Consider the following 23,951-nt stretch of genomic DNA (forward strand, 5'->3'; position numbering starts at 1 on the left):
AGGTTGGAAGGGACCTCTGGAGATCATCTAGTCCAACCCCTCTGCTCAAGCAGGGTCACCCAGAGCATGTTAGACAGGGTTGTGTCCAGGCAGGCTTTGAATATCTCCAGAGAAGGAGACACCACAACCTCTCTGGGCAGTCTGGTCCAACGCTCCGTCACTCTCACAGGGAAGAAATTCCCCTTCATGTTCAGACAGAACTTCCTGTGGGTCAGTTTGTGCCCATTACCTCTTGTCCTGTCACATGGGACAGCTGAAAAGATTTTGTTCCCGTCCCCTTGACACCCTCCCTCCGGGAACTTACAGACATTGATAAGATTTCCCCCCCCCCCAGTCTTTTTTCTCCAGGCTAAATAGTTTAAAACATCTAGTAATGAAATTGATACAGAAGTAAATGTCAAACTAAAAAGTTGCCATTATCTCCTGATGAAGGAAATTAAATTATGATGCCAGATCATGAGTAACAGCCAAAATACTGGGACATCTTGAAGGAAAGATGTGAAAAGTAAGCTTTCTTGCTTACTCTTCTTGATCAGAGTGTTTCTACATGTGCTTTTCTGTTGTGTAGCAATATATATTCCCTCATACTCTAGCGTATCAGACTGAAATGGCTCCCAAAGAACTGAAATCTGCCCCAAGAGTCTGTCTGGTTTTGGCACTGTGTCCTCTGCTCTTCCAGAAATACCGGAATCAGTGGCATATGTGGCATATTTGATGATAAGCAGCAGAGGCATTCTTCTTATGGTTGAAAGAAGGTGTGCACTCTTGTATGTTTATCAGATGATGTAAGAATGACCACAACCCATCAAAAGATCTTACCTAGGTAGAAGATGGTAACAATTACTTATTTTCGCAAAGTGTATTATAGCCTCAAACCCTTCTATTATTATTATTATTATTATTATTATTATTATTATTATTATTTCTCTTATGTTGATTTCTTCCAGAGTTTGCTCTGCCATCTGCTTTCTTCTTCCAAATGGGAAAGTAATGAAGCTGGGACCAATACTTTCATTTCAGCTCTTGGCTACACATCAGCAGATTATTATTCTCATTTAGTTAAAAATGTAAGTATTTTGTGCAGTTGAAATTTTGTTAATAAGAAATCAACACTCTATAAGCACATCCATAGAGTTGTCATTGTTATAGAAACAGGAACTGAACTTTGTTTTTCTTTTCTTACTTCAGATACTTTTACTGCCTTTTAGGGAGAAAATGAAATGGGAGATCTTCACAGACAAAAAAAATAAATTTTTGGTTAGATTATATTGTAATACATATTGGTAAAAATACCTGTTGCTGTTGTGTTATAATAAAAAAAAAAAAAAAAANAAAAAAAAAAAAAAAGCGTAACTTATCTTTTTTTCCCCCACTGTGAAGTTAAAATTAATGCATACTATTTTGTGTGTTATAATGTAACTTTTGGAATCTTTTTTTTGACTGTTTATGCTGCCTTTAAAATGATAGATGAGCCCTAAATTGTAGGAAAATTGTCTTTTACTGTATAAAAATCATAGGAATAGTATTTCATACTATGAAATGATGCTTTATCTGATGTAATCATTAGCTAAAGCATATAAAAATTATTAATAATACAMTTCCAAAACATTCAAGTCTTGGAGAAGCAGAAAGAAATTGTTGGCTAGTTGTCAAATAGGGAATATGTATCGTGAGTGTTCACAAAAGGTTTTGCAGTATGATTCAGCCATTCGACCAAAGTCTAGAAAACTTTGATTTGCAATTAATAATCTAAAAATCTAAAAAAAAAAAAAATTGAGCGGACAGGGAATGTTAGTGATTTCCAAAGGCATCCCTCTCATGGATAATAATGCAACTAATGTCTGTTTATTTGCAGTGTATGCATCTTAATGTCATTTGTTTTATTTAACAGATGGTCTTATCGTTAGTAACAGAACTCAGAGGAGATCAGTTTAATGGGCTTAACATTCAAGGGAGGTAGGTGTTATCTAAACGTCATTTTGGTATGTTTTGATTTGGATCATTACAGTTCAGTGAGAACCTTTTTACAGCCTTGGACATGTAAGTATTTAGGCATCAGTCTGAAAGTTTTGAGTGGTGAGGGGTTTAGAAAATTTCATATGTTGACAAACAATTGTTAAGTTGTGCTTCACAGAAAACGTCATACTTACGTGATAATCACGACATAGTTACCATAAGGAAAAAGAAAAGCTTTTTTCTCAAAGGAAATGTTTTTCCTCGTGTGTGTGATAGTTTCATACGGCTAGATAGTAGTTACTTTGCAGTTGTTGTTGTTAATATTATAAACTTATATAATGTATGTAATTCCACTGTATATCCACAGTATAATGTGGTTTTCTTGAAACGCAGATAAAAATTTTTTTATAAATACTTTAAAAATTATTATATATAGCATGCATCAATAGATCCTTTTCATTGCAAGTAAATCAAGTTTATTCCAGCTGTTTTTCCTCTCTCCCTCAACATATATAGATAGATATTTTCATATAAATCTATCCAAAGTGTGCCTGTCTGTGTGACTGTCCTCTGCATATTCTGTTGGTCTTCAAAATCAAAACTACTCAGACTGATGAAATGAATTTTATTACTTGTATAACGCTGCCTGACCTTAGAAATTACAGGAAAGGAAAAAAAACAGCTTTGTTCTCATCAGTGGAATTTGTTGATAGTTTAAAGCATTTTAGCATATTTTAACTAGCAAAAGGAGACTAGGTTACTGGAGGATGTAGCCACCTGCATGGAGAGCATGTGTTGCTGCCATTTGGGCAGAGACATCTACTGCATCTAAAAACTATACATACTCTGAGGAACTTGTGCTTTTACTTTTGTTAATGTAATCTCACGATTTATGCTGTTTTTTTGTATATTTCAAAGATGCCATGTTTCAAGAATATGTAAGTTACCTTTTTATTCTTTGTCTTACGGCAAGCTCACCACCTTGAATCATTTCAAAATATGCAGTTTTAGCAAGCAGGTCAAATGAATGTTCCGTATATTAAGATCCAAAAGTGTTATGTATTTGTTCAACTGTAGATCTCTAAGACAAGTAATTTTTGCCTGAACTTTGGAAGACAGCAGGATTTGTACTATCTTGTCCACAGAAGGAATTTCTATTAGAAGGAGAGAGAAAGATGAAAGAAAAAACACAGGAGGCCTTAAAACCAGCTAGGCTGTCTCTTCTAGAATCCAGCAAACCTACGTGAGAGCTGTGAAGCTATAGTTTTCTTTACCATTGCGTTGTCCTTTAGAAGGATGAGACTGATCACAGAATCAGTAAGGTTGGAAGGGACTTCTGGAGATCATCTAGCCCAACCTCCCAAAGATTTCCTGGTGCTGGTTCCACTGGGGCTTGAATCTAGGGCCTTCAACATGTAAAGCAGATGTGAATAACCACTACACTATCCCTCTACCTTTCCTGGAAGAGGCAAAGCGTTGCCCATTAGAAAAGGTGTAATTAATAAACATTTAGCTGCATTTCAGAATTACATTAATGACTCTCATGTGATTTATTTTGAGCACTAAAATAGCAGAATTTCAATTTCTTTTCGAGATTCTTCAGACAATATGTAATAATAACAGAATATTAATTCCCACAAATAATTTTTATACAGTTAGATACATATCTCTCACATTTAACCTTTTGTAATTAATTTAATCTTCTTTTGCTTTATAGCTTTAAAATTTGAAGTTTTGACTTTTCTAAAATGCAAACTGTGTTGTTCCCCCCCCCCCCCAGAGTTCCAGCCAGTCGTGTGAGTGAGGTGTCCCTTTTCTGTCTCCCTCTGATTACTTTGCCTGATTTAACTCCATTGCTGGAAACTCTCCTTCTTTACCATGGAGGTGCATCACGGGAAATTCTCAGTTCAGAGTTTCTAGAGGCTGTGAATGAGTCCTTCCTGAAGTAAGTAGCACATACTATATGATTTTTTTGCTCTTCATGAAAAAGAATATTAAATCAATTGAAATATCTTTTCCATGGACTTGTATGCTGAGTGCACCGAGCATTTTTTTTTATATATATAATAGAATTTACTTTGCACTTGAATAGCAGACTGCAAATTGTAAGACAGTCTAGGATTTTCACTTGCCACAAATTATAGCATAACAGCTTTGACTGGGACACTTTCCTACCTTTTCTCTAAAATGGAGGCATAAATCTGCACTGGATTTTTAGGAGGTTGCATGGACGATGTGATCACTTTTCATAGAAATGTTATTTCTCTACCATGAGATTTTGAGAGCAGTTGTTAAATATGTTCATTTTTCTGTGCAGAAAATTGATTCTTATATTTGAGTGGTTCCATATTCTCTTATTTTTGCTGAGAAATTGATTCTCAACATTTTTAATTCTCCTGTTTTACCACATACTATGTTTAATGAGGCTAATAGAAGCAATTTGTGAAATGTGTTTTTTGTTTCTCTGCTGGTAAAGCAATTGTTTTAATAAAGTCAGCCAGCTGAGTGGAGCTGAGCATCAGGAAGGCTGGCGATGCTAGGGAAGGGGAGATGGCACAGTCTACTTTTGGTTGAGACTTGATCTACTAAAATCGTAGCCAAAAAAGGTGGTCCTGAATTTCTTAATGAAAAGTTCTCACATATCCATGTCATTGGATGCTTTCTGTCATCTTTGGTCAAGTAGAAAATTCCATTCCATCTTGGCAGATGACAGTTTGGCCTTTAGTGTAGGAGTCTGTGGCATCACAAACTTAAATAACAGGCATGTGAAATACCTGTGCCTGAAGCTGCCAGACTTGAAGAAGCTTCATTTCATACAGGGTGCTCTGGCACCTCTACTAAATAGTATGAAGTATGGATACAAGAATATCAGATTTGTCCATTGTTCCTTACTGAGACTTTCTGTAGGCCCTCAAAGAAAATCCTTATTTTCGAAGAACTCAACATTTTCAATATGGGACCAAAAAATAAAAATATCACTTAATGCTAGGGAAGTATAATCCAAAGTTTTTAAAACAGAAATGCACATAATTTTCAAAATTTTTTTACCAAACTGCACTCTTACATATTGTTAAAGAGTTCTTTTAATACTAGGAAAGATCCTTCGGGAACACTTCACCTTAGTTACCCATTTCTCCCTTTCTAATCAAAGTTTTAACTGCATGTTCTGTACTCAAAAGCATTATCTCTGGGCTATTAAGATAAAGATTCTTAAATATATCATTGTACAAGGCTGTGCTTGTTGTTTTTTTTCTCGCAATGTAAATAATTGCTGTCATTTTGTTTGGAACATAGAATCATAGAATCAGTAAGGTTGGAAGGGATCTCTGGAGATCATCTAGTCCAGCCTCCCTGCTCAAGCAGGGTCACCTAGAGCATGTTAGACAGAGTTGCATCCAGGCAGGCCTTGAAGATCTCCAGAGAAGGAGACTCCACAACCTCTCTGGGCAACTTGGTCCAGTGCTCCATCACTCTCACAGTGAGGAAATTCCCCCTCATGTTCAGGTGGAACTTTTGTGCTTCAATTTCTGCCCATTGCCTCTTGTCCTGTAACACGGGACAACTGAAAAGAGTTTGTCCCCATCCCCTTGACACCCTCCCTTCAGGCACTTGTACACCTTGATAATATCCCCCTCAGCCGTCTCTTCCCCAGGCTGAAGAGGCCCAGCTCTCGCAGCCGTTCCTCATAGGGCAGATGCTCCAGCCCTCTCATCATCTTCATAGCCCTACGCTGGACTCTCTCCAGTAGCTCCATGTCTCTATTAGACTGAGGAGCCCACAACTGGACACAGGACTCGAGATGAGGCCTTCCCAGGGCTGAGTAGAGGGGCAGGATCACCTCCCTCGACCTGCTGGCAACACTCTTCCCAGTGCACCCAAGGATACCATTGGCCTTCTTGGCCACAAGGGCACATTGCTGGCTCCTGGTCAACTTGTCATCCACCAGCACTCCCAGGTCCTTCTCTGCAGACCTGCTCTCCAGAAGGTCAGCCCCCAGCTTGTACTGCTGCATGGGATGTAGTCAGAGGATGTAGAGATGCTGCGAGTATGTAGAGATGCGGTGAGGAAGGCTAAGGCCCAGCTGGAATTGAGTCTGGCAAGGGATGTTAAGGATGATGGGAAGGGCTTCTTCAAATACATCAGCAGCAAGARGAGGACTAGGGAAAATGTGGGCCCRCTWCTGAATGGGGCRGGKGCCCTGGTGACAAGGGATACAGAGAAGGCAGAATTACTGAATGCCTTCTTTGCTTCAGTCTTCACTGCTAAGGGCAGCCGTCATGAATCCTGCAGCCTGGATGTGAGGGAGAAAATCTGGAGAAAGGAAGACTTTGCTTTAGTTGAGGAGGACAGGATTAGAGACCTTCTGGGCAAGCTTGATGTTCACAAATCCATGGGCCTGGATAGGTGCACCCATGGGTACCGAGGGAGCTGGCGGATGTTCTTTCCAGGCTGCTGTCCATCATCTTTGAAAGGTCCTGGAGAACTGGAGAGGTGTCTGAGGACTGGGAGAAAGCGAGTGTCACTCCAGTCTTCAAAAAAAGCAAGGAGGAGGACCCAGGCAACTATAGGCCAGTCAGCCTCACCTCCATCCCTGGAAAGGTGATGGAATGACTCATCATGGATGCCATCTCCAGGCATATGGAGGAGAAGGCGGCGATGAGGAGTAGTCAGCATGGATTCACCAAGGCGAAATCCTGCTTAACCAACCTGATAGCCTTCTCTGATGGCCTGACTGGCTGGGTAGATGAGGGGAGAGCAGTGGACGTTGTGTACCTTGACTTCAGCAAGGCTTTTGACACTGTCTCTTCCTTGTAGAGAAGCTCTGGAAGTGTRGKTTAGATGAATGGACAGTGAGGTGGATTGAGAACTGGCTGAAAGGCAGAGCTCCGAGGGTCATCATCAGTGGTGCGGAGTCTAGTTGGAGGCCTGTGGCTAGTGGAGTTCCCCAGGGCTCGGTGCTGAGTCTCATCCTCTTCAACTTCTTCATCAGTGACCTGGATGAGGGGACAGAGTGCCTCCTCAGTGAGTTTGCTGATGATCCCAAGCTGGGAGGAGTGGCTGACACACCTGGGGGCTGTGCTGCCATTTGAAGAGACCTGGACAGGCTGGAGAGCTGGGCAGAGAGGAACCTCCTGAGGTTCAGCAGGGGCAAGTGCAGAGTCCTGCGCCTAGGGAGGAATAACTCCATGCAGCAGTACAAGCTGGGGGCTGACCTTCTGGAGAGCAGGTCTGCAGAGAAGGACCTGGGAGTGCTGGTGGATGACAAGTTGACCAGGAGCCAGCAATGTGCCCTTGTGGCCAAGAAGGCCAATGGTGCACTGGGAAGAGTGTTGCCAGCAGGTTGCCCCTCTCCTCAGCCCTGGTGAGGCTTCATCTCGAGTCCTGTGTCCAGTTGTGGGCTCCTCAGTCTAATAGAGACATGGAGCTACTGGAGATAGTCCAGCGTAGGGCTGATCAGAGGATGATCAGAGGAGGCTGCAAGAGCTGGGCCTCTTCAGCCTGGGGAAGAGAAGACTGAGGGTGGATCTTATCAGTGTGCATCTGAAAGGAGGGGATAGGGCTATGTTCTTTTCAGTCATCTCATGCGATAGGACAAGAGGCAATGGGCACAAACTGAACCACCAGAAGTTCCGCCTGAACGTGAGGGGGAATTTCTTCCCTGTGAGAGTGACGGAGCACTGGACCAGGTTGCCCAGAGAGGTTTTGGAGTCTCCTTCTCTGGAGATATTGAAGACCCGCCTGGATGCAACCCGATCTAACATGCTGTAGGTGACCCTGCTTGTACTAGATGATCTCCAGAGGTCCCTTCCAACTTTACCGATTCTGTGATTCTACCTTGTTTATTTTCTTATTTCTTTGCAAAGAGTAGGTATTACTTTGAATCATAGCCAGCAGTAAAATTATTTAGACCCTTTCTGCTTGCCTGTCAGCTGCTGACACTTTCTAGTAGGCAGATGTACAGGAAACACACTGGGTTTTAAAGAGAGGGAGCATGAGGTAAACTTTCTCTAGAGAGTTAAAAAAAACTCAGACTTGAACCTTCCATTTCCACTTGCTTGAATCTGACAGCGGCGAGTTCTTGATTTTTAAAGACCTATAGTAAGGTTTATTTGTAGATGATGGTGATTCCCTGTTATTCTTTGACATTATTATTTGATAAATTCTGCAGTCACATTTAGAAAGTATTGCGGTCCTGGCTATTGAGCAGAGCACTGTAAACCAGGTTTTATCTCTCTTTCTACAGGTTGATTTTTTTGTCTTGCGATGCTTGCTTTTGTTTGTCTTTCAATTTCTTAGTGAAAACAATATTTTCTTCGTAAACCAGAAAGAAGATCTCCCTGTCTGAAACGGCTATCTTCAGCCTATGGCTTCGTCACTTACCAAGCCTTGAAAAAGCTACTTTGCATCTTTTAGACCAATTGGCTTCCGTTCAGATGACTTCACTGGAAGAAGTAGCTTGTGTCGTGAAAAACTCATTATTGGTATGTACAACAGGTAGTATATTTGATTCTATGCTTTCTGCTCAAGAGTGGACAAAGAGTTCTCAAATATATGGCAGCATCTTTGTGGGAGAAAGGCTGTTTTGTGGTGTATTACTTGGTAATACAAATGCAAATCTTGAATCATACAAATATCAATTCAGAGTAAAAATTAAATATCTAAATGATAGAAGAAAGATTTGACCTGTAGACCAAGGAAAGATAGAGTGGGAATCTGATTGATGGGGGTATGAATACCTGCCCTGTCTTTAAAAATGATAAACTTCAGGGAGGGAGGATTTGAATCTGTTTTTACTTCTCTGTGCCCTTGGGGATTTAGCAGTTTAAACAATTGAAATGCTTTGTAAATTATTTTACTGTGGAATATTTTGTTAGTTGGCTTTGCATGCAAACATTAACAAATTAATGTAAAACATTTGTTAAACTATAGTTAAAGTTTGATTTCAAATGCTGTAATACAAAGTGAACTAAGAATCTTATTTTTAGAAACATAATGACACAGCAACTTCTACAAACTTACATTAGTTTGCAAAATTAAATGTAAATTTAAGTGTAAATACCTGCTATGCACTTACACTATATTTCATAAAGTGAAGCTCTCTCAAAAAGGTAGATGAAATCTTATTTTCACCCTATGAAATTTTATAGTATTTATTTTAAAAAGGAAAAGAAATTATGCATTTAGAATTTTTTCTTTTTTAATTGAATCTGAAAATTTCTATTTCAAGGATCTCTTAAAATGCTTGCAAATCTCTTAAGTGTTTTGTGTCAGCAGTACTTATGTATCATTTGAGATCTAGGTGTTCCAGAAGACAAGGCTATAAAATAGCCTGTGCATATAATTTTTCTGTACTGAACAAAATATGTTAGTTGAACATAGTACAAGGTATCATACGTAGCTCAGAAAAGACACCAAGTTTTATGTATAAAATGAAGTAAAATCTTTATCATAATTACTTATTTGAGGTTGCTTATTAATTATTTTCATTGAATTGTTTTCACACCCTGATCCCTGAAAAGGATGGGACCTTACTGTGCTAGCACACTTAGATTGTACCTATTTGCTTCTGCTCCAAGGAATTTGAGCTTTCAAAGGAAAATATTCACAGGGAGGAAAGATGAATGCAGCAGCTTTGAATGCTGGTTTAGAGAGGACATCCTGTGGGCAAGAAGTGGTATGAATGAGGGCCTAAGAGTGAGAATAGCTTGAAGGTAGATACTGCTTGTTGATAGGAGTAATGTGTTAAGAGAGTGTACAAAAGAGCGATGGAATGGCAATTGAAAAAGACAGAGTGAGAAGCTTCAGAGAGGCAGTAGAGGAGGAAGAGATGAGATCCCATAATTATGGCTTAAAATGTCTGATGATATTTGTAAACATACTTGTGTGATGTTAAGATCAGTGAGCGTTTTGAATCCAACAGTGTGAATAATTTAGCCTGTCTTAAAAAAAAAAAAAAAAATCTGAATATTTATTTAGGGATGTGGAAATGTATTTTCTTGACAGATTATGTTATTTGCAGGAAGTGACCTCAGTTCGCCTTATGTGGAATGATGAGACAAAAATCAATTGATTTAGACTTTTCTTTTCCTGTTTGCAGTAAAACCAGTAGAGTGCAAATAGGCAGAAATATATTACTGATTTGATTATATTATATGATAAGAAGGAAACTTGAATAAGCTGTTTCATAATTGTGTTATTGCAGTCATTTATCAAAACAAAATATCTTGATAGAGCAACCCAATGTAAACCTCATAAAGATCTAGAGTATCCAGATAGTTATAAACTACTATTTTTATTATGAAAGAAACTTGATATGCAATATTGTTACATTTGAATTCCAAAAGTAGTTACAGTGTGATGGTCCACCAACTTGTGTTTTATATGGTCTGCTATTAATTGTGTTTATGCCCTTTAGGGATAGCTGGAATTAATACTGGAAATTCTACAGTTATTGAGAAGTAATAAGTACAAAAACTAAGTGTCATACGTGTTGCTAGTGAAATGACATTCATAAACACTCTTTCGCTTCTTAATAATTTGGTATGGGGAAAGATTCCTTTCGTTTTGAAGTAGAGCTAGTTTATATGTGTGAGTTAGTAAATAAAATTAAACACACAAATTAAGTATTTTATATTTAAGCAAAAAAAATGGGTATATATGTATATATGTAAACAGATTTGTAAAGCACTTGCATAAACTAACGTGAGCAAATTGATGTCAGTCAGGTTCAGTTCTTAGTTGTTTTTCCAAAATAGTATTTTTTTTCTTTCAAAGTTATGTTGTAAGAAAACCTTAATCTTCTGCTATAGGTTGAGAATTCTTAAAATCTGTTGTGTTCTCCTTCTCTGTTCCCCCCCCCTTTTTTTAGCTGTTCCGTCAATTTTCTTGTCAATTTTAAGTCTGTCCCTGAATCAAAAGTGTGTTATGCTCGACAGCATTCTCACTCTGGGGCCTCCTTGCTGTTGTTTTCACTTCAGCACTAGCATCAGAATAGAGATTAGTAGTTGATACAGTGACTCTTTCCTGTTGCCATATAGCATAGGGAAGTTGGAGATGCACTCTTGATTCCTATGCTGTTACTTGGCCACCTTGCGTTGCCTCATTGTCAGGTTTCTGTTGTGGCCAGGTACACGCTCACTGGCCAGTGTGCCAGAAGGCGGCGGAAGGATAGAGAGAAAAAATGAGCACCTTGTTGCCCCTATTGTAATGTAGTCCAGCTAAGTCACAATTAATTTCGTCAGTGTTGTCTGTCTTCAAAAGCTGTGTCATTATGGTAAAATGTTTGAAATAGTGCAATTTACTCATAATTTTGATGGAGTTAGGAGGGTTTTAAATACAAAAATTCTGTGAAAAGATACTCATGCTTTCAAAGCAATATGAAAATAAAAACATATTTAGCACTTGGTAGAAGAAAAAGAGTAATATATAAGTATATTATTATTATTTAACTAATATAAAATTCAGGAATACAAGTAAATTTAAATTTGGAAATGCAAACATGTTAAATAAAGAAGTGTACAGGTTTCTTAAAGCTGAGTGTGTTTAACTGTAGAAGTGTTCTGTCCAAATAATGGCACGAGAGTCTAGAAGCCAAGAGAATTGGAATTTCTAGTGTTATTGCTTCAACTCTTGCTGTGTGGTCTTGGGCACAATTTGTTTCCTTATGTTTATTCTTACTTGTGATTATTATAAGGAATGCTGTGATGAGCATAAAGAAACAGTAGATGATTGTTACTGTGTTCTTCTGCGTACTGTGTACATACGTATTCATATAGATGCAAATATATTTTTCTTATCTTCATTCAGTGCTGGCTTTGTATTATGGTAATAAATGAGTTATTGAGGATTCTACTTTTTGATAATAAATCAGGTACAAAAGTACTGTAATTTTGTAGAACTCGTGTGTAATACTTCATGTTATAATACATTTTTCACATTTTATTTCTTTAAAACATGTTTTTATCTTCATTTTTCATTCTGAAGACGCATACACATTCTTAAAATTTGGAATCATTGTATTATTATTATTTTAGCTTAGTGTAGATTGTACTCTGTGGGATGTGCACATTTTAAAAGGGATAGAGCAAGTTCCCAGTAGACAGAGTGTTAGATTATCTGACCTTTATCTGGAAAATGTTGCATAGTTGCAAACAAAATGTAAAAGTATCCTTTTATTTTGAAGAAGTAGGGAGATAAAGTCAGCAACCTGCAACCCTATGAGAATCCCTCCCAAACACTGGTATTGCCAATGATTCAGTGTGGACATTCTAAACAGAGGGTATACCTTCACATTGCCTTGGAAATTTTTGTGCCATGATAAATATTCTCATTTTCAGTAGTTAATGAATTGAATACAACACACTAATCAAAACTTTGTTGTGAAATTAGGTAACAATCGGTGATTTGCTTTTAATAACAGTAATGAAATTCATGTCAATTTCAGCAACGTAGATTGAATAGAAGGAGCTATCAGCTTGGGGCTCTCAAAATGAATGTTATATAGTTTGCTATTTGTTGAAAGAGTGAAAAGTATTTTTGATTATTGCTCAGAGCACATTTATTTTGGTATTGTTCAAAGGAATTTTGGTTTGATCTTGATACCTGCAGCAGAGTGCTGCTAGACCCTTCCTAGTAACATGATCAAAAAGTCATAGGCAGCAGTGGGTTTTTGTGTCATTTTGAATGTGTGCTTGCAGAGGTATATAGAGAGTCTGAAAAGACTGAAGAAAAGTCTGAAATAAACCATTGAGCTCACAGAACTGAAACATGTTTTCACTTTAGACTATTTTCCTTTACAAAAAAAAAAGTATTTTTTGTCTCATATACTCAGTTTTTTTAACTCTTAAGCAATGGAAGTTGGAGACCTCAGCCTTGCAGTGAGTTGCATGCTGATTTTCACTTTTTTAACCTCTGGCTGTAAATGCTTTTGAACACTAGGTGGCATATGCTCAATAGGATAACTTTACTGCAGCCCTGTGACTGAAAAAGTGTAGTAAAAGATAAAATTGAAGTGTTGCCTAGTATTGCTAATAAGGTAAAGACAACGGTAAGAAGCAAGGAGCTGGCTTTTTCAGAGCTTTTCAGTTTATATTAAATTATGTCTATTTCCTGAGATTATCATATAAACCTGAGCCCTTATTTGGCCTACATGTGATTAAAAAAGGTTCTCTTCCACTTGGTACTTTTTAGCCTGAATAGGTTGATAAAAGTTTTCATTGAAAAGGTGCTTCAGGCACTTAAAACTGTTACAGTAAACACCATTTTTATACACTCTATTCCTTTCATGCATCCTGAAGTCTATAAAAGTGCATTTTATGAGATATGTTTTACTCTAGATTGTTCAAGAATTATGTTCTTACCAAATCTTCAGGGGCTAACCTCAGAAAAGACAGGCATAATAGAATTCACTCCTTTTTTTTTTTTTTTTTTTTTTTTTAAAAAAAAAAGAAAACAACCTAGATGGTTGTAAATGGTTATCTAATCCTAGGGCTGTATAAAAAAAATAGTGTTTACTAATGCATATTTAATGTAATAGCTTTATTAAAACAACCTTTTTATGCTAGCACTAAGAAAATAAAAAGTGTCACTAGTTAAAAAAATGCAGGTTTATCTATAAGTTGAACTGAGCTACTTAGGTCATAGTAGCAACCCTGAAATTCATAGAATGACATAATACTTTGGACAGATACCTTGGATCAAAATATATGTGGTGGTATTAAAGACAGAAGAGAGAAGGCTACAAATTTAATTTTTGGAGTTTAAATTGTTAATTTAGCAAGAATCACAAGGTACATCCAAAGGGATTGCTATAAAGCCAAAAAGAAAACTTTTGATAAAGTTGCTGGCTAACTCTTGTCTCCAGGAATTGCATGCAATAACCTGTTAAATCTGTCTGGCACCCTTAGTATTTTTAGTGATACTTGTCGTAAATAATTTGAGATCCTGGGTATTTGTATTTATCAGCTAGTTAGCCTGCTTGGTGTTGCTGCGAGTCTCCTTTCTTGACTCTAATTAATTTTAATCTAATAATCCAGTTTTAATTTTAATTTAATAATCTATCTTATTTTAAGAACCTAATTGTGAGAGAATCTGAGTGTTTAATAATGGTTGGCATGAGATCTGTAGTTTAGTAATTTCAGCACAATAGCATCCATGGGTTAAGTTATAAATTATACAGCAACAGTTGAGTTGCTTCTTATTAATTAACGAGCTGTTTCCTTTCATTTGCTTATCAACAGCCACAAGCAGCGAGCCATCCTGCCATTTTCAGAATCGTTGATGAAATTTTCAAGTAAGTTTTGAAATGGTATTGGGAAATATTTTAAATGACCAATCTAAACATTGAGGTTTTATTTATGAATATGCTGTATTATAATCTATGACATATTATAATTTCTGGATGTCTTATTCTTTAGCTGCATCCATCTCTGTACTCTTCTGTGACACATATGACAAATAATAGACAAAGTTAATCTTGAAATGGAACTTTTATGAAAGTTACATTGTAACAATTATTGATATAATTGACTACATTGTATTTTACACTGTAAAGTTAAAATATGAATTTATTTCGTATTTTAGTAAAGTTTTATCGTTGAAATATGATCTGATGTAAGAAATACAAATGCTCAGTAATGACTTGGACAACAGTAGCATAAAGACTTTGGAGCTGAGCTAGCACGTTTGCACTTACTTATATGGCCTCTCTAAAATTATGTTTAAAATCTTTCAGGATTCACGTCAGCTATGCTCTTAATGACATTAAACTGTTGATTTGCCTGTTAGTAAAGAATCTGTTTTTGAATGCATTTCAAAATACTTTTCAAGTAAATCTGTTGTTCACCACATGGGGGCTTCCCGTCCTTTGTACTCAGTTTTCAGTGGCTTTTTCTCTTCAGTTGACTTTCTTATTATTTTACCATTCTTTTGAAGTAATCTACCCAATCCTAGTCAGTACTACAATTTTGGTACAAAATATTGTACTAGGTGCTAACAAGAAACTGACAGTCCTCGTTCATTAAAGCTCCTGCTTTATAAGGGAAACCAGCTTGCAGGTGCATGTGTTTGGAGATTTTTACATGTCTCTCTGTGTTTATGTGTCTTTATGTGCAGTTTAGTTCTGTGCACATACTGACAGACAAATCTCTGCTGTGGAAATTGTAGACAGCTGTATCATGAGAGGGAACAATTTTGCCACTCTTGTTATAGCAGACCTTTCTGTTACTGTGGCCCCAGAGATCCTGGCAAAACTCAGAGAGAAGAAGAAAGTACACAGAACGTGGAAGAGGGGACAGGCTGCTTGGGAGAATTACAGGAATGCAGTCAGAGTATGTAGAGATGTGGTGAGGAAGGCTAAGGCCCAGCTGGAATTGAGTCTGGCAAGGGATGTTAAGGACGACGGGAAGGGCTTCTTCAAATACATCAGCAGCAAGAAGAGGACTAGGGAAAATGTGGGCCCACTTCTGAATGGGGCAGGTGCCCTGGTGACAAGGGATACAGAGAAGGCAGAATTACTGAATGCCTTCTTTGCTTCAGTCTTCACTGCTGAGGGCAGCCCTCATGAATCCTGCAGCCTGGAGACAAGGGAGAAAGTCTGGAGAAGGGAAGACTTTGCTTTGGTTGAGGAGGATAGGATTAGAGAACTTCTGGGCAGGCTAGACATCCACAAATCCATGGGCCTGGATAGGTGCACCCACGGGTACCGAGGGAGCTGGCGGATGTTCTTTCCAGGCTGCTGTCCATCATCTTTGAAAGGTGACCTGGACAGGCTGGACAGGGCAGAGAGGAACCTCCTGAGGTACAGCAGGGGCGAGTGCAGAGTCCTGCGCCTAGGGAGGAATAACTCCATGCAGCAGTACAAGCTGGGGGCTGACCTTCTGGAGAGCAGGTCTGCAGAGAAGGACCTGGGAGTGCTGGTGGATGACAAGTTGACCAGGAGCCAGCAATGTGCCCTTGTGGCCAAGAAGGCCAATGGTGCACTGGGAAGAGTGTTGCCAGCAGGTTGCCCCTCTCCTCAGCCCTGGTGAGGCTTCATCTCGAGTCCTGTGTCCAGTTGTGGGCTCCTCAGTCTAATAGAGACATGGAGCTACTGGAGAGAGTCCAGTGTAGGGCTATGAAGATGATCAGAGGGCTGGAGCATCTGCCCTATGAGGAACGGCTGCGAGGGCTGGGCCTCTTCAGCCTGGGGAAGAGAAGACTGAGGGGGATCTTGTCAAAGTGTACAAGTACCTGGAGGGAGGGTGTCAAGGGGATGGGGACAAACTCTCTTCAGTTGTCCCGTGTTACAGGACAAGAGGCAATGGGCAGAAATTGAAGCACAAAAGTTCCACCTGAACATGAGGGGGAATTTCCTCACTGTGAGAGTGATGGAGCACTGGACCAAGTTGCCCAGAGAGGTTGTGGAGTCTCCTTCTCTGGAGATCCTCAAAGCCTGCCTGGATGCACCTGTAGGTGACCCTGCTTTCGCTGGGGGGGGTTAGGGCGGCTTGTACTAGATGATCTCCAGAGGTCCCTTTCAACCTTACCTATTGTGTGATTTTAGAGATTCAACATGTTTTTCCGTTTTTCAGCTGACAAGTCTTAAGACTGCTCCCTTGCTTGCTTTCCATTGTATCTATTTTGTATGCTCATGAATTGCATCAAGTAATTCCTTTACATTCTTGGTATTAAGCAGTTAATTTGTTTTAAAAATACTGTATTTCTGATCCTCATAGTATTAAATGAAGTTGTACATGTCCGCCTGTTTTTTGCAGATCAATTGTTTCTGCAGCTTTGTGTTCATTGTTGTTGTACTTCTCTGACATATTTCCAAATTTTTTCAAGTGCTGCCCAGAAATTAACACACTATTCTTTACTTAGTCTCATGGGAGATTTCAGAGAGCTGATGCAGAAGTAGAACCTTTACTTTATTGCTTTCTAAACCTGCATTCTACACGAACATTTCAGTTATGTTTTGGGAGGCAGTACTTTGCTAGAAGCATACATCAAAAACTTAGGTCTCTTTCAGGAATAGTTTTCCTACTCTGTATTTTTCTTGATGAGCTTGATTGTGCTAGGCTGTTTCATCTCAGAAGTATAAACTTTCTTTTTTTCAAGTAGAAGCTTATTTATTTTTGTGCATGGATATACAGAATTCTAGAATCTGTGAATTTTATGTAATAGTTCAGTGTTTATATTTGAGATTGTATTTTCCTCCAGTGTTGTGAAACTTCAGAATTACAGTAATGTGTTATTTGTTCCCATCTTGCAGCTCATTATGGAAAGAGATAAGTAAATCCTTAATAACAAACACTATGATATCTCAGAGGCAGCTTAGTCTGAACTCTTTTTCCCTTAACATTACATGTCTTTCCAAAACTGTAAGGAAAATTACTCTCTGCTGCCCTTGTCTTTTCCTGCTGCATTTGCTTAGGGAATCATTACACCATATGGAAGGCCGGTTAAGATTTTCACCTTCCTGACATATAAAATCTCCAGAATAGATTTTTATGATTTCACCAGAGAAAGCACTTGGAAGTGCATTTGTCTTTAATTACATCTGCAGCAACTGCTGATTTGGAGTATGTCTTTAGTATATATTCATTTGTTTGTGCTTCTGACTCATTGCTTAACAATCACTGATGAGTCAGAGTCTGAATGCCAGCTGTATTATTTAAGTTCAATCATCTTGTTTTTCTATTTTAAATGTGTATCTCTTTTTCTTCTTATTTCCCTTGCTTCAGTAGGAGTGCAATACTTAACAGTCATAGTCAAACTATGTTTCTTTTGCTCCATGTACCATATCCCAGGAGATTGTAATTTTTTTCTAATTTAAGATGGCCTGTGGGACACAGACCAGCAAAGCATGAGAGCATGCCTAATTTTAAGCTGTGAATAGTATGTGTTGAACCCAGTAAGACTATTCAGATGCTGAAAATAAATGTTGTGGTAGTCTTGTTTTTTAATTTTACTTTCTTTTCTTTCCCCTCTAGCTAGGGGAAATTCTTTATATGTGTGTGTATATTGTATATACATAGTTCATATAGTTTATTTGTATAGTTAACATATGTTTTCTTTAAAAAATGCCCGCAAAGTTAAAAGTTCTGCCAATTTTCATGCTGGCATAATAGCCTGATGAGTTCAGACATAGCTTGAGGCTGTAGTGTAGAAAGAATGTACTTTTTTCCCTCCTTCTTTCAATTAACAGTGATGTGATTGGCATACTAATAATCTGATATAATAGTCTGTTATAATCTAAATTTTTAATGCTCAGGAATGCACTACTGGAAACTGATGGCGCTCCAGAAGTTATGACGGTAATACAGGTGTTTACACAGCTCTTCATTCAGGCTCACCAGAACGATCACAAGCAGGTTAGTTGAGATCTGTTTAATGGCTTTCTTTCTTTCTTTCTTTTTTTTTTTTTTTTTTTTTGAATGAAAAGGTGAAATTTTCAAGGAAAAAAACTTTTTTACTCTTAAGAATGGTGACTGAATATAATGAGCTAAATAATAGCTCAGTTAAGACATTTTCACCTGTGAATAAAAATGCAGTGCAAAATCAATATGTAAGAGTAATCTACCTGGAGTAATCTTCCAGTCTAGACTCTTATTTGCACAGGGGCCATTGATTTTTAAAATTTTTTTAATAAGTTTTTGTTCTGCAGTGGCAAGGATCTTGCTAATAAATGAAATGGAAGGGCTAACTCCCCCTTTTCCTCCCCCTCTTCTTCCAAAGAATCATAAGTAGGATGTGAAGCAGTTGTTTTTTTAGTCATTCTGTCCAAAAGGTCAAAGACCCGGAATACATACTGCTTTTATACATACATACTATTTTTAACCTTCAGCAGTGGCCTTTCAGAGATATTTCTTCAGTCAAAAGCTTCGCATCTCCCAGCTCAGGAACTCTTCTCTTGCACAAGTTTTTATACTACTCTTATTGAATTAAGTAGAATTACTTTTGTTGTGTATTACTTTAACCAAGAAGAGGTCAGTTTCTCATTTTTAAATTTCAGTTAGAAATTTGAAAAGGTCGTCGTTCTGTTTATAGGGTACATACTTCTTTTCAGCACTCCAAATTCACTGTCATTTGATGTTCTTACCATTTTTATTTTTATTATTAATTTATTTTGTTTTTATTTTATGTTTTACTGCGTGACAAAAGTTTTGGAGACATTCTACTTCTAATAGTTTTCACTTTTAAAAATTGAAAAATTTCCAATTCCTTTGATTTCTACATCTTTTTGGAATACGTTAGTTAAGAAAGGTTTGGATCTTCATCTTGGAACTTGTGAAGTATTTGCTTTTAATTGGCATTGTGATTGAATCTGTCTTCAAGCTTCAGGCAATATGAATTAAGGATTAAACTGCAGCTGTCTTATGTAATATATAGGTGCTGTGCATGTAGATTTTATGCCACCCTGGTCGCGTGGCAGCAGCACATTGTGTAGCCCTAGAGATGTGGGGGCGACTGGGTGGAAAAAACAAGTAAATATGCCACACCCTTCAGACACCTTAGGTTGTGCAGGCAATGAATTTGCTTTAGGGTGACAGTCCTTAATCTGATAACATTGTGATATGGACTATTGCCCACTTTTTTTTTGAAGTTGATTTTAAATATTAAGTAGGTTTCCAACTTAATGTATTATTAATATTCAATTTATACACAATTTGATTCGTGGGGCTGTAATTAATGTAGTATCTTAAATATTAGAATTTAAAATCCCTTGTTTTATTGTTTATAATGTTAACTAAGACTTCGTAAACTTTGTTTAAATCAGTTTATCGTATTTGTTTTGTCATACGAATATTATATGTATTCATAAAGTACCCCTCTTTATCGTATCTGGATACAATTAACAGGATATTATTTGCCCCATTAACATTTCACATAAGAAGGGTAAAACCACTTAACAACAAGGGATGAGGAAGGATCTGTCTGGGTCATCTGAGACCTTAGGAATGTATAATACAGTTAATTTAAAAAAGACTASGCAAACATGTGTGTCCAAAAATTTGTTCAAGGAGCCAGGTCATGTCTGGCAGCTTCACGGGTAGGCAAGGTGGAGTAGGAGGAGAATGATTCCCTGTGCTACTGTGGTAGCTGTCAATAGAACTGTCTTTTTTAATAACTTTGCAAACTGTTTAGCAAGAACAAGGAAATGTGGGGAAAAAATGGACAATTTGAAGAAAAAGTGGTGCGGATTTTAGGCGTAGACTTGCTCTTCTGTGTTTTGAGAGACAGAAAAAGGCATAAAGGGAACATAAAGTATAAGAAAAAAGGCAATTTGGGTAGTGACCAAAAAAGAAATTTAAGAATGGATGTATTGTGACTACTGTTGGGATGATTTGTGATGATAATGAGAGCTGACTTAAGAATATTTGGGTCATGTTAGTTTTGAGTTTGTAAACTTAAAGCTTGTATTTACTTTTATGTTTAAATTTACTTGATATGATTTCCTCCAAAGGTGCTTTCCCATGGTCATTTCATGATCTTTAGCTGTTTTCATCTGAAAATTAAGTATTTATTTTAAATAGATGGATAAATATTTTAAATTGCTTTTTCACTTTTATTTCATGTTTACTGTTATGTGAGAAACATGGTATTATTATGTCAGTTGTTATATCCAGCCAATCCAAACTCGTTTGATCTGTTAGTACCTTGTTTTGTAGTTTGTGATGGTTTATGTAAGAAATGAACTACCTAAAAATAGTGCTTGTATGGTAGGTAGCAAATATTTTTGCTTTGCTTAAATTGTATGTTGAAAAACAGTTTTCATTTAACTTTCAATACTGTTTTCGTGTGTAATTTTTATTTTGTCTCAGCTACTAACTGTATCAAGGGCTCTGTTTTCATTGGGATTTTTAGTGCAAGCTAATTGGTTACATGCGTACTTTAGTATAAGGATTATTAATTTTTAATTATACTAATTTCACTTGACAAGTAGTCTTCTAATACCAATGATGCACTGAGTATTTCAGGATACTGTATATATTAGTGTAGTGTAGCTTCAATTAACTATTATTTATAGAGGAGAAAAATAATGAGGATGCATCATTCTATTTCTTTATAAGACACACATGTATTTTCCCAAATCTAAATGAAATGTTAGCTGTGGGTTTATTCCTGAAAACTGTCTGGAAAGTTCTTAAAATGACAATCTTGTATTTTAGCATAAGTTTCCGCTGAAAGCCTACTTCTCTGACCATTACCAGCCTCTTGTAATAGCTTTACTCAGACAACCTTTCGGTAAGTTTCTTCATGAAATGTTTACGGTATTAACCTGCATAATAAAAAGTTATTTTAAAGTTTTAAAATAACTTTAAAAGGGCCTAAGACAAGATTTGGCCTGCAACTTAAATTTTGACATTTCCGTAAATTGGGTGTTTTAACTTTGCAACTTTTATAACATTCTTTTAATGTATCTTTTATAGGCACACCTAATTCTTACATAAGTATAATACAGATATAACTTAAAGAAAACTAAACCCAAGCTGGATAACAGGGGAGGAGTGCACTGATTTTAGTATGAAAGTAGTGATGCTAGGAATTAAGACAAGTTACTGAGAATCTGTAAAGATACTGAATATTCTTATCTTGCAATATTTGCATATAATTGTCATTATGAACATTTTGGTAGATGTATTACAAGCATCAGTGTGTTACCTTGCTGTGTGACTCTGCAAGCGTGAATTCATCTGGGCTTTTAGATTGTAAAATTAACTTTTTCAGGTCAAGAAACTTACTTAAAGTAGTACAGTTTTTCATGAGCACCAACCTCTGCTCAGTATAAGAGTTTCTGGGAATTTTTTTCTACTGGTTACGGGCTAATACTGAGGTAGAATTTGTACAAGGCTACATCAGCTGAATTTGAAGAGTATACCTAGCTGTACCTCCTTACTTGCCATTGTCACTGAATTGTTCTAAGAAAACACAGTAACAGTTATGGTTGAAAATTGGGAAATTTAAAAATGAAATTTAAATGCTTTGGGAAAATGAATTCATGTTATACAAATTTTAATACTAGTTTAATATGATTGATTTTATTGTTTTAGTTCTGCTCTAGCTGAACCTTTGCACTTGAAAAAATGAACAGTCATTTTTCCTGATTTTTTTTTTATTCTCCCTTCTTCCCTAATTGCCAGCTATGCATTGCTCTCAGCACTTGAAACACATTTCAGAAATGCTCAAAACATTAGTAGAAGATGAAAGCATTAGGTAAGCAATATTTCTTTTTTTCTTGCATCTGTTATTTTGTGGAAAGTCACATACTTTGCAGTCTTCACTGGCCACATTTCTTCAAGTGTAATTTGGTTATTATTCTCTAAATTCAGCCTTCTTTTAAAGGTTAGGACTTAGATTAACTATAAAACTGAACTTTGTAGCCCATGTAGACCTGACCAATAAGCCTCTCAGAAAAGATAGTTTTGTAGTTCCTTTCATTTCAGCAAACAGCTGAACTGTATCAAAGAAATGCTTACTTGCCTGCTCTCCCATTTACTCCTGAAAATTTTCTGAATTCAATTTCTTATCCTGTTTAGCCTGAATTACTCAAAATCATTGCTGTGTCCAGAGAGGGTCCAATGGTCTCAAGCCAGTGAAAACCCTTGCTCATTCCTTGTCTTCAGGATACAGAGCCACTGTGTACACTTACGAAGAGTCATCTTAAAGTAGCAGAAGCAGAGTCCTGAAGAAGCACTGTGAGGGGACGTACAGGAAGGTTTATTATATGAGAAATACTGAGCCCAAACTGTGGGCTGGAGGAAGGCAAGTTACCTTTGAGAATACTGGTTGGAGACGTAGTCTGGCATTTCTCAATTTCTTTGGCATAACACGAGAACTCTCCCCACCAGAAAAGCAGCTAATATTGGAAAAAGCCTGTACGGAGCAGGATCGTTTATAAAGCAGATGGGATTGACTTCTGCAGGTTTGTGAAAATATCCAAACATCAAATCTCTTGACTTTTCATCAAGATGCAATGGTTAGGCTATTTCAGAGTTTGTTATATTGCCCTTTGAGGTGACACCCCGTCTTTCTGACCTTTTGCCCTAAACTTCTTTTGTCTAAAGAGTTGCTATAGGAATGGTAGTGTCTGTCTGCAAAAATTCTAATTTGGTGATAGATGTTGTAGAAATATATGAAAAGAATGAAAAAAGATACATCTCTATCTCTTGCTGCACTGTAATTCTTTCTTACCAGGTATATGATGAGTCCCTGAGTTGGCTAGAGCTTTGATAGAGATCTGCTTAGACATGCTCCAAGAATGAACTCTCCAAAGAATATTGAACAGCTTTTAAACTCAGAAAAGCCAATTTCATTTTGATTTAAATAGTTTAAATGGAAATACAGAGTGGCCAGATCAGATAGATTCACAAAACAAAACTTTGAACTGCCACTTTTTTCATGACATCCTGGAAGTCAGGTCCTTGTGTCCACACTTAGTTTCAGCTAACTCACAGAGGGACTTTCTTGAGTGGTAGAAGAAAGTTTTGCAGTTCCCTCTGAGGCCTGGCTGTCTGCTACCTGCTTCTCACTTTCTATTTGAGCTGCAGTTTGGCACTATACCTTGCCTGTTGTACTCTGGAGTCTTTCAAATGCTTTCTCTCTTTAAGTGTGACCAGTAGCTGACCGTGGCTTCTTAAAGAGCTATAACTTAAACATAGAACAAACAAATAGAACAAACATAATCCATCATAATGTGTTATAGTAATACAAGAATGTCCGTTCTCCTTTTGTTGCTAAGGCCTTTCTTGGCTTGTATTACTTCCCCCACCCTTGGCCTTGATAGTACACCAGTTTGAATAGTACTGTACTTGCCAGAATTTCCTCTTATTTCCTTTACAATTCATGCAGCAATTATATTTCCTCTCAAATCCCTCTCTGTTACAAAGAAAATGGATCTTGCGTAAGTTTTTAAAAAACTAATATCCATGAGGAACTGTATTTCATTTGATTTATTCCTAATTCTGTATCCTTTCTACCTAATAAGATTAGCAGAGGAGCAAAAAATTACTCCA

General features: G+C 37.3%; 1 protein-coding gene across 2 annotated transcripts in view; it reads left to right on the forward strand.

The window, feature by feature from the left end:
• The window catches only part of FANCC (FA complementation group C), a 75,365-nt gene that overhangs the window by 43,788 nt on the left and 7,626 nt on the right, over positions 1-23,951 (forward strand). For both annotated transcript variants that reach the window (XM_085313026.1, XM_085313019.1), the window contains 8 exons: positions 948-1,067; positions 1,892-1,956; positions 3,737-3,901; positions 8,282-8,438; positions 14,196-14,248; positions 18,209-18,308; positions 21,108-21,183; positions 22,080-22,152. In XM_085313026.1, coding sequence (XP_085169152.1) covers positions 948-1,067; positions 1,892-1,956; positions 3,737-3,901; positions 8,282-8,438; positions 14,196-14,248; positions 18,209-18,308; positions 21,108-21,183; positions 22,080-22,152 — 809 coding nt within the window. The remainder of the gene's footprint in view (positions 1-947; positions 1,068-1,891; positions 1,957-3,736; positions 3,902-8,281; positions 8,439-14,195; positions 14,249-18,208; positions 18,309-21,107; positions 21,184-22,079; positions 22,153-23,951) is intronic.

This window comes from Rhea americana, unplaced genomic scaffold (assembly GCF_003343005.1).
Source record: "Rhea americana isolate MKP2758 unplaced genomic scaffold, rheAme1 scaffold_11, whole genome shotgun sequence".
In the NCBI taxonomy this organism is placed as follows: domain Eukaryota; kingdom Metazoa; phylum Chordata; class Aves; order Rheiformes; family Rheidae; genus Rhea; species Rhea americana.